The sequence below is a fragment of the Miscanthus floridulus genome, chromosome 17, assembly GCF_019320115.1.
Source record: "Miscanthus floridulus cultivar M001 chromosome 17, ASM1932011v1, whole genome shotgun sequence".
NCBI lineage: Eukaryota > Viridiplantae > Streptophyta > Magnoliopsida > Poales > Poaceae > Miscanthus > Miscanthus floridulus.
In genome coordinates this window covers 81,727,098-81,738,008 of record NC_089596.1, presented here as the reverse complement: position 1 = coordinate 81,738,008, position 10,911 = coordinate 81,727,098, and the positions used below count along the sequence as shown (strand labels likewise).

General features: G+C 41.8%; 1 protein-coding gene and 1 long non-coding RNA gene across 6 annotated transcripts; one reads left to right on the top strand and one right to left on the bottom strand.

Annotated features, from left to right (window-relative positions):
- Positions 1-1,493: 1,493 nt before the first annotated feature.
- On the bottom strand, positions 1,494-8,887 carry LOC136517699 (uncharacterized). 5 transcript variants are annotated; one of them, XR_010774327.1, is made up of 7 exons: positions 8,444-8,887; positions 7,108-7,224; positions 6,760-6,989; positions 5,602-5,837; positions 2,541-2,788; positions 2,303-2,470; positions 1,494-2,156 (listed from the first exon to the last, which is right to left on the bottom strand). It is a non-coding gene; the product is annotated as an uncharacterized lncRNA (long non-coding RNA). The 5 variants fall into 5 exon arrangements; XR_010774325.1 differs by having other exon boundaries at positions 1,495-2,156; positions 2,541-2,580; positions 2,685-2,788; positions 6,760-7,224; positions 8,444-8,885; XR_010774326.1 differs by having other exon boundaries at positions 1,496-2,156; positions 6,760-6,973; positions 8,444-8,885.
- Positions 3,706-5,581, top strand: LOC136517698 (glycine-rich cell wall structural protein 2-like). Its single transcript, XM_066511340.1, has one exon. It carries the CDS (start codon positions 4,647-4,649, stop codon positions 5,208-5,210), a length of 564 nt encoding a protein of 187 aa, XP_066367437.1. The 5' UTR covers positions 3,706-4,646; the 3' UTR covers positions 5,211-5,581.
- Positions 8,888-10,911: the final 2,024 nt, after the last annotated feature.

Here is a 10,911-nt window from a genome sequence, read left to right as displayed (position 1 = left end):
TGTTTCTACAAAAGGTTGTTTGAGGCATCGGATTTCTCTGGTGGTACGAACGGAGAAGCACCAGTAAAGCTATGAACAAGAACCAACCGTTGGAGAGGTGTTGGATTCTTTGGTGCTCATCCCAAAAGTGTCATCGGAGTTTTCCGGTGAGTATATTTCGGCTGAGTGGAGTTGTAATGGCTAGTTTTTGGGTGAGACCTATATACCCCTCTATCTCGTGCATTATGGCTCTCTTGGAAATTTCAAATTCTAGCTACATCATTGGGCATCCAAGAGAGTGCTTTGGCCTATTGGAGTTGAGATTTGCTAATCGAAGATTAAGGACTCCATTAGTGATGTGGACATGACACCTAAGGATACGACCACTGAATACAAGTTGAGTTTGTTCCTATATTTGCATAATGATATAAATAAGAAAATGATGTTATCTAATGTTGTTACTTTTAATATGGTTAGGAACAATGATGATGATGATGATGATGTGCACTTGGGAAAGATGCTTCCTATGGCCTCTACAACAACTAGGACATGGATACACCATGCAAAAGACCGATCTTACAGCCTGTTCGCTTGTTGGTTTCAGCCAGGGCTTATCAGCCAGCCATAGTGTTTTTCTCTCACAACAAACCAGCACCAGCCGGGCTTATCAGCCTAGAAACCAACTAGCGAACAGGCCGTTAGAGTGCAAGCTCATCGAAGCCCAACATTTGATTCGTTGGTAGCCCAACAGTGCTTTATTGGAAAGGTCATAAGTCATCCATCCAGAGTGCGATTGAGGTCAATGAGCACTTGATGGAAAAGCTTGTTTTTAAGCTTTCAAATGATCTAGTTCCACATCAATTAGTGCTTAGGGAGTACCAGGTGTGCATTCACTCTTCTCATTAGGCTTGATTAGGTCAAGTGAGAGTTTTGGCTTATTACTCTTGGTGATTGGCATCACCAAGACAGCTTGGAGGTGTTGTGGAGCTGGTGATCTCTCGATAGCGATTGTATGACGCCCAACTCATTGGTGTATATTGTTTGGTGATCCACCATTTCAGAGTGGAGAAGGATCAACAATTAGAGATCACTTTGGGCCTTGCGTGGATCAAGCGGGAGCAATACCTTGCAAGATGCTCGAGCCAGGACTAGTGGAGAGTGTTGAGTCTATGATACTTCGGGAAAATATCGATATGTTCCTAATCTTCTCTTTACTTTGACCATTTATTTTCATGCAATTTACATTCCTAGAGTTGCCATGTTAGAGTAGTTTGGAACTAGTGTGCAAAACTTTGTGCGGTAAGCTGAGAACACTTGTTTAGGCACTAGGGAGAAATGAGCTAAGTAATAAGTCTAATTTCCATGAGAATTTTAGAGCAGCACAATTCATAACCCCCTCCCCTCTTGGGTATCTTCATCCTTTAATGTCCCAATACATTTTGGAATGGGACTCTATACCATGATTGGACGTGTGCTATTCCACTAACTCCTATAAACACATGTCATGAACTGGACAGTAAACCAACTATTATCTCGTACTCCATTCCAAATTGTAAGTCATTGATGCATAGCTATTACTATGCGCCTAGATATAATGTCTAGGTCACTAGGTGCATAGCTATTAGCCATATAAACACAGGTCTTGGACTAAACAGTAAACCAACTATGACTCTTATCTTGTACTCCATTCCAAATTATAAGTCGTTTTAGCTTTTACATAACTATTGCTGTTTACCTAGATATAATGTCGAGGTGTATAGCTTGTATCTAGAAAAAACAGAACATCTTATAATTTAGAATAGAGAAAGTAGCTTATACCAGGCATAAGGTTCGTACACGTATGCAACGCCTGTCGACTTTCTGGAGTACCCATCGACCACTGTAAGATTCAAGCTCTGCAAATCGCACTTGATTTTTCAGTCAGCTACGTGTCATCCGACCGAGCATGCTCGGACTGGTGAGTGAACTCGTAGTCAAGGTGGACGAAGGCACGCTCAACGGAACCGAACGTGTACGCCCGCCCGCACCGTGCGCCTCACAGAGTCACAGCCTTGTAGTGAGTGGTTCCAGCAGAGGGTACGTGAGCTTCTGAAGAAATTTTGGCGATGCCGAGTTTGCCGACTGACCAACCAGGGAGTGGACGTTTTCCTGGTAGGCTGATGGTACTATGTCGCGAGCTGCAAATGTGCAGAGGAATTAACATCAACACGTCGTATTTTGTTACATGCAGTCTAACAAATGCTCCTGTTCATCATGTACTACCTTTATTTCATATATATTCGAAGACTAATAAAAAAATTAAAATTTGAAACGTTGAATTGACCTTGAAACCCATGGTGTGCGCCACGCCACTTGCATTGGAACTGGGGCCTCACATTGATTAGCACAACGTTTTAGGTTGAGTTGTCATTGATTGCGTATTGGAATTGATAACACCAATGCAATCGAGTCGCCTGGCGCCATCACGAAGTTATTGAGCAACCGACAAGGCCTATGTAAAAACAAAGTTAGTAGCCCGATCCTACTAGCATTGAAATTTCAAAGGCCAAGGTAGTACGTACTACTATTTTGGTGCAAGCGTTTTCTTCACAATACTGAGGGCTACACGTAACACTGCGTTAGTAAATGTTAAGGTAAGCCGGACAATCTGCCTGGCGTTCACTTTGATCCAACTACTGCAAGTGGACACTTTCAAGATTTCTTACAGCTTGCATTAACTTGTTTCTCTTATCGAGCTCACCGCGTGCATAGAGTTTTTAGGTCCATTCCTGTTGCGAAAAACTCGAGGTCGCCTCTGCAACGTCAACCACTGCAGGAGGAAAGAATTTTTCTGGTGATCAGCGGATGCCTGCGCTGATCTTCAAACATGAAGTTAAGACGTAATGCAGGTCGTCGTTTACTAGTTCCACTCTGAGCAGAATGCTAGAACCTTATCACAAAAACTAGTTAAACCATGGGCCTCGTTATTATGAGTGATCTCGTTATCTTTTGATTGTCGTGTCTGTCACCAGCTGTACAAGTTTCACTGTGCTGGAGAGAATTGTCAAACGCATATGTAGCAATGAAAGTCATATGCATGCATATTTGAGGGTATTGTAGTAGTATAGTACATGATTTTTGCAGGTTTTTGAACCGAAACAATTTATTGCAAGCAGAAAGCCACTTAAAAAAAAAAAGCTCGAGTAACCACGAGGACCCATAATCCTTGTGGAAGATACATTTCTCCTATTGTTCTCAGGTCGGGTGACATGGACTCTGTATTAAAGCTTGGAATTTGCTAGTACCATACTTTTCAGTTCTGTATGTATGGTCCTTAGTCCAAGAACCCTATATATGCACACAAGGAGACAAGACTTCTAAGTGAACTAAAAGAATAACCCATGCTGCTGCCTCAGATTTTCTTAGAAATAAAATTATTACATCATTACATTTGATATTGTCAAAACAGGGCAAGCTAATGAAAGAATCTAATAAAAAGCTAATATGATATTATATCGGAATTATAGGACGATGGGTCAGTCAAATAAATAGTACTATGATGTGAGTGCTTTATACTCTCTCCGTCCTAAAAAGAATAGAATTCTCATTTGTTGGGAAGTCAAATAATTTTAAGTTTGACATATATATATATATATATATATATATATATATATATATATATATATATATATATATATATATAAGTACTGATATTTTCGATCTGTAATAATATCACGAGATTAATAATGGGATATATTTGCATAAAAAACCTATTTGAAGATTCAGATGTTGATATTATTTTTTATAAACCTAGTCAAACTTAGGATCGTTTCACTCCTCGAAAAGCATATTAGGAAAATATATTTCGTGATATGTCTAGTCATACTAATTCAGTGTCATAAATATTGGTGTTTTTCTCTATAAAATTGGTCGAACTTAGGGCTTGTCTGGAATAAGGTAAAATAGTTTGATTTAGGACAACTCTCGATGTTGATTTAATTTGGGAGGGAGAGAGTAACTGTACTTTATGGAGAATAATGTAGCACTTGTGGAGGTGGATGCATAGAGAATAGTAATTGTACTTAGTGGAAGGTGATGATGTGACATGGATAGTTTGTATGTCAAGATTGATAGTAGCTTATGTAACTGGACCCAGCTTTCACCTATACGAGACAAAGCAGTCCAGTCACAAAAAAAAAACTTTCACACATTCAGCACCAGTAACATGAAAGAAAAACGGTAATAGTACCTCGATGGATATCACTAAAGAAAATAAACTGAATTACTTAGAACGGAGCAATCAGCTAGGTTTAGCTTCAATGGGTCTTCCAAACACCAACAATGGCATCAAATAATAAACTTTATGCCATCGATAGATGACTTAAAGAAGCTAGGACTTCAGCATGTCATCGAGAGCCTAAAAAGTTAATAGAGCTAAGACAAATCGTGAATTGTAACCACTTCGTTACTTGCATAGTTACATGTACTTAATGGTCAAGTCAAGAAGCTCCATTAATTCCAGTGAATATTAAAAGCCTCCACTTGGTCTTCTATGGAAACACCACTATCATTAATGTGCATGCTCTGTTAAGATAAAGAACCACTGCATGGCCGAAAGCACTATAAATACCCAAGCAGACTTCACTGGAACTCATCTCAACTCAAATACTCTCTAGCGGTAGCTCACAATGGCAGGCACAAAACTAATATCACTAGGGCTCATTGTTCTCATGAGCATGGGATTAGCAAATGCTGCGAGGGTGGCTAGATACTCTAGTGCTGATGGGTCGGGACAAGGAGGGGGAGGGGGTGGCGGATATGTGAATGGTGCGGGAGCAGGGTCTGGGTCTGGCACCGGATTAGGTGACAGTGGTCCGAATGGTGCCCATGCAAGTGCTGGAGGGGGTGGCGCAGGTGGTGGAACTAGCCAAAATGGTGGGTCTGCATGGGGTGTAGGGTTAGGGTCAGGTTCAGGGAGTAGTACATATAGTGGTAATGGAGAATCTTCCAGTGCTGGTGGTACTGGTGGGGGTGGAGGTGGTGGAAAAGCTGGAGGTTCTTGGGACTCCAGTGCTCAAGGGTCTGGTAGTGGCATCGGATCTGGCTCTAGCTATGCTAACAGGTATTGGAACGGACCAAGTTATGCAGGTGCAAATGCTAATGGCAATGGTGGTGGCACAGGGAACAGCCAAAATGGTGGGGCTGCTGGCGGTAAAGGTGCTGGATCTGGGTATGGCGATGCCAACCCCTGATTTTTGTATCAAGTCAATCTAAAGTTGGAGCCCATCGTCCTTTCTTGTTTGAAGTCACAGAATTATTGTTTTTTTTTTTTGTTATGCTTTTGTTAGAATTGAATTAATAAAGGGCCCAACTGTGTCTATTGTAAGCCTGTAAGGTGCAGCTTATGAGAAGGTGTAGGCACGCCAGTTTATGAAAGAAATCATACTCCTTTGTCATGTGGTCACTATTTTTTGAAAACTGTCATGTGGTCACTATATCTGAAGAATTTTTTTAGAAAAAAAAATGTTTGAGGTTATTAAGTTCATCAGATGCCTACACCATGCACATCACATGGTTGTGATCTATCAATGAAATTACTTGAGTAGCTTATGTATATATAATACAGAAGTACAGATCACTTACAATGATAGCTCTAACTGGGTCAATCCAGGCTTGAACATAAGTAGCAAGAAGTGCAGCCACAAGCCCAATAACGTCGGTGATAACATCAAAAAGGTGATCCTGCGCATAGGCCTTAACTATTTCATTGGTGAATGTTCAGCAATCATTTGTCCCAGGAGAAGCTTCACCAGTGTCACTGAGAGCATAATATTGACAACCCACTTTTCCTGCTCTTTTGTCAAGCAGAACTCATCTCCCTGGAAAGCAAAATAATTAATATCATCAGTACCAGCTACAGAAAGATTCAAAAGTAAAAGCTGCAATTCCAGTAACCACTCTTCATACAGAAACTGATCCTTGATCATTCGCTATGTCTACTGTGCCAGACAGGCAGGGAGGATGAGATAAGAGCAAACGCACTAGTAGTACGGTAGTTGATCACCGAGTAGTGGTACCAGCCAACCAGGGTTCAAATCCCAGCTTGCACCCAAAAAAAAAAAACTTGTTATGCCTCCCCCCGAAAAATAGTGGCAGGGTGCCAGCCTACAGCTAAGGCGCGGCCCTTATAGAGTGAGGCCAGGGTTCAGAGGTTTTCTTGGCTGGTTTCGCTGAGGTTTCTTCTTAGCGCAAAGCCGTGGGGGCGGTCTTTCCCCCACCCCTGTCAAGTTCTTTTACAGGATAAGGAAGAGACATAGACTTACATTGGATACCAATGAGCGTGCAGATTCTAGGATGATTTGAAGGCCAAGCATTGCACAGGCAAGCAAAAATTACTATAACCTGCATTACAGATTGTGGTAAAGTTGTCCAAAATTGCAAGTAATAGGACCTCGACCTATTGAAATACCAGCTCCCATAAATAACATCATAAAAGGCATAATTGTGACCAATGTCTGGTCTCCCAAGAACAAATGTTACACACCTAAAATTGGAATAGAAGGCCATTACTTTTATCCATTTGTTATTTAACTGGAAGTACTTTATTTTCTTTCACATGTTGTTCTAGTTCGATTTGCTGAATTAATATCTCGGAGAGACGTCCTTTCTAGCGACAATATGGAAGGACTGTTGAAGATAGCAAAGGACAATGAAACGCTCAATCATTCTATTCAAATGGAATCGAATGCAAGAAATGGAAGTAAGAGTATGTCATACACTCATACTTGGTGTGGAACTCACCAGAGGTTGCATGCGCCTTATACAAACTGGGTATCTGTATGTATGGATTTGGTGTTTGCATGGAAAAGGCAGTAAACTACAATAAGTCCAGTGGAGAATCCAAGGCAGAAGCAATAATGGCCAGGGAGACACTCCACTACAATATAAACCATGTTTGCAATGTTACATGATTGGATAGCCCAAATCTCTTTTCAGGCAACTGTTCACGCTCTTCCTGCAAGTAGGATGATCTACAGGTAAAAGAATTGCTTCATTTTGGGAAAAAAATTCTGCACATTTTTTCTGCAAGGAAGTGTTCTCTTTGATTTTTTTTCCATGTCACAATCAGAGGAAGAGTACACAACAAACCGTAGATATAGCAGGAAGGAAACCACGATTTGTCAGTGTGCCCATTTCACTAAAACTTTCCAGCAATTTCCAACTGTTCTTGGTAGTATTGTGCAACACCATCTGCAGGGTCTTGAGCTGCATATAGAGTTCAAGATGGTGCATTAGAGACTGAACTACACCAACAGGATCCAAAGAATTCTACAGCATTTCCTTTTTCTGAAAAAAAAAACAATTCTACAGCATTAGTCTCAGAGGAACTCGAACCACAAGAATATATTTCTAGAACAAACAGAAACATATGCACATGAATCAAAGTATCCAATTCAGTTGGATTTCGTTTGTGTGTATACAATTTGCACGCAAAAAAAAAATGTTAACTTCCACCACCTGTACAGAATCTTTTCCTTATGTAAGCAATGAGAACTTTTGAAAGGCTGGCTGATGATTTCCAGATTCCATCTCTGAATGGAATGTATTGTCTTTAGAAAGAAAAAAAAAACTACCAGACCTTTTACATCAGGGAAGTCACAAAGAGAGATACAATAGACAGGTGAAAAGAAAACATATGACCAAATGGAACAAAGATAAACCTAGTTGAGAAATGCAAATCCAAAATGCTAAAGTGAGAGAAGGGTCTTTGGTTGAACAATCTATAAGTAACCCTTTGACATCTTCTACCAATTACAAAAAGGTGAACAATTTCGACGCGAAATACAGTCACGAGAGGTTCCAGAGTTTGAAGGATACCACAATATTCATCATCTATCTCATTAATTTCCAAGAAGCTCAATTTTGAATACTAGAACACAACCACAGATTAATAAAATGCAGCATCATTTTCAAAGGCCACGATGCCACATCTCAATATGAAGAAAAAGATTTATATTATAAATACCAATGTCAAAAAGCATGCATCATCGTCCAATAATTACTATACTCTTCTGACCCCAATGCAATAGCTCTTCTCAGCAAATTACTTCATTAAAATTGTACGTTTCCGACTGACTAGCATACCTGGATGTGCACATGCAAAGACGATGGAAACAACATCACTAAAAACTCTCTATTCATACGCTATCTCCTCTATTGCCTTGACGAAGATGACAAAGTGATAATGACTACTTATCTATTTAGTCAAACACAAGTCCGGATCAATAAACAAACAAATTCGTAGACTATTATTTATAGCACCCAAGCACATGCATAAAAAAACCATGACAAACCATGACAGGACTACTGCTAGAAATATCTAACGAGAGCGTCCATTTGAAAGGCAACTCATGCATAAAAAAACCATGACAGGGCTACTGCTAGCGATATCTAGCGAGAGCTTCCATTTGAAAGGCAGCGCAACCTAGCACGCCGAGGAAGTCCTGAAGCCCCGCGCCAGCCTCTCCTGCTGAGCCTCCAGCTTTGGCGGAAGCCATCGAAGTTGAGCCGCCAGGGCCGCTCTCCCATGCACAAATCGCTGCCCCCTTCGTCTTCGGACTCCACGGAGAGGAGGAGAAGCTCCTCGCCCTCCCTGGCTCCAGCCGCCATTCCCTCCGGCGTCCGCACCTCGCCCGAACCCTAGAGAACGGCGAGGTGAGCCTCCCGAAAAGCGCACCGGGGAAGAGCGAGGAGGAGGAGTGGAAGGGGGGCCGCCGCTGGAACACGGGAACAGGGGGAACAGAGGAAGGCAGGGTGGTGCGGAGGTAAACAGGGCGCGGCTGCAGCGTCGGGATCGCGGTGGACGGCTGGACGCGCGGTATGCCGCGACCGCTAGTGGACCTGGTCCAGCGAGCGACGCCAGCAGCGGGGCACGGGCTGCTGAGGTGGACAAGATCTGAGGTGCGCGGGGCACGGGCTGCTGAGGTGGACAAGATCTGCGGCGCTTCTTTTGAGCAAAGGCTGAGGTGCTTCTGATCGTGTGGATGAGGGATTGTGGAGAAGCATCGGACCAGGAGTCAAGGTCATGTTTGGTTGTCTTCTCAGCCTCTCTGCACTACACCTGGCCACACAAGCTCTGCTTGCACTCCTGCACTCACGTGCGTACGCCATCGTCGCCCGTGCGAGCCAGGCTCCGGCGCCTCGGCTGCATGCCCAGGGCGAGGCCCAACGAGTGCAGGTTGTGAAGCTTGGAATGTAAATGTAACACCGTAAATGGCAAGTGAACCAGTAGATTTCATTGATCCGTGATGTACATACACAGGCAACCGCCCATGGCACCGACGGTTCGAACGACAGAGGGAAAGGGGAGCGTGAGCGGTTCCCATCATGGGAGTGTTCCTAGATGAGAGCAACTCCTTCGTAGTTTTAACACTCCCCTTTGATCAAATCCATCTTGAGATCCATGAATATTATTAATCCTCCAAAAAGTCCGGTAGGATAAAAACGAGCAGAAATACTTTTTGATAGATGTGCTGTTAAAAACTCCTTCAAACCCAATAGAAAAATAAGGAGAAAGTGATACAGCATATAATGATTATTGCCTCATTGTAAACTCATATGAGAAAACATTTGCAGGAGAAAACTCATAGATAGTTTAGAGGACAATATATGTCATTGATATCTCCTTAGAACCTCCGATGGGGAAAACAGGAAATACGACATATGCTTATGCTAATATTGTCTTATTAAAAACTTCATATGAGAAACCTTGAGAGTAAAACTCATACGAAGAAAAGAGTGCAATATGATGGTTTGGACAGAGCAACATCTAGGAGATTTCTCCCCCTAAACCTTGCAAATCTTGAAGTCGTCTCATACCAATTCCTTGAACACATTTCTGGAACGAGAAAGCTGGTAAGGACTTAGTGAACAAATCAGCGAGGTTATCACATGATTTGGTTTGCAAGATGTCTATTTCACCCATTTGTTTTAACTCATGGGGATAAAATAACTTGGGAGAAATATGCTTGGTTATGTTGCTTTTGATGTAGCATGTCTCCATCTATGTAACACAAGCAGAATTATCTTCATAGATAATGGTTGGTGAATCGATGGCACCAATACCACATGACTGTTGTATGTGGTTGATCACTCTCCGAAGCCAAACACATTCACGTGAGGCCTCATATAGTGCAATTATTTCAGAGTGATTAGTGGAGGTAGACACAAGAGTCTGTTTCGAAGACTTCCATGAAATGGTTGTCCCTCCGTGTAAGAACACAAAGCCTGTCTGGGATCGGCCATTATGGGGATAAGATAAATAGCCAGCATCAGTGTATCCAATCATATTGGAGTATGCGTTCCTTTGGAAAAATAATCCAAGATCTTTTGTACCATTTACATATCTGAGGATATGTTTTACTCCCGTCCAATGACGTTTGGTAGGAGTAGCGCTATGTTGAGTTAGGAAGTTCACTGCAAATGCAATATCAGGCCTAGTGCAATTTACAAGATACATGAGCACTAAGATATGAGTAATGAGGTCCTAGAATCTCTTCCCCATCATCCCGTGGTCTGAATTTATCGGTCTTCATTTCTAAAGAGCGAACAACCATAGGAATTTTGGAGGGATATGATTTGTCCATATTGAATTTCTCCAATACTTTCTAGATATAGGCATATTGATGCACTAAAATTTCAGTGGGAAGGTGCTCAAGTTGTAAACCTAAGGAAATTTTGGTTTGACCCAAATCCTTCATTTCATACTCCATCTTTAGATGATTGCGTGCTTCATCGATATCTTGTGGGTTGCCAATGATATTTAAATCAACATACACTGATATGATGCAAAATCTCATTTGGGACCTTTTGATGAAAACACATGGACAATCAACATTGTTAGTGTATCCCTTCTATAGAAGCAACTCACTAAGTAGGTTATACCACATTCTT

Bases quoted from the DNA above. Each gene is read 5' to 3' on its own strand.
- LOC136517698 (XM_066511340.1), top strand. From the start codon at position 4,647: ATGGCAGGCACAAAACTAATATCACTAGGGCTCATTGTTCTCATGAGC.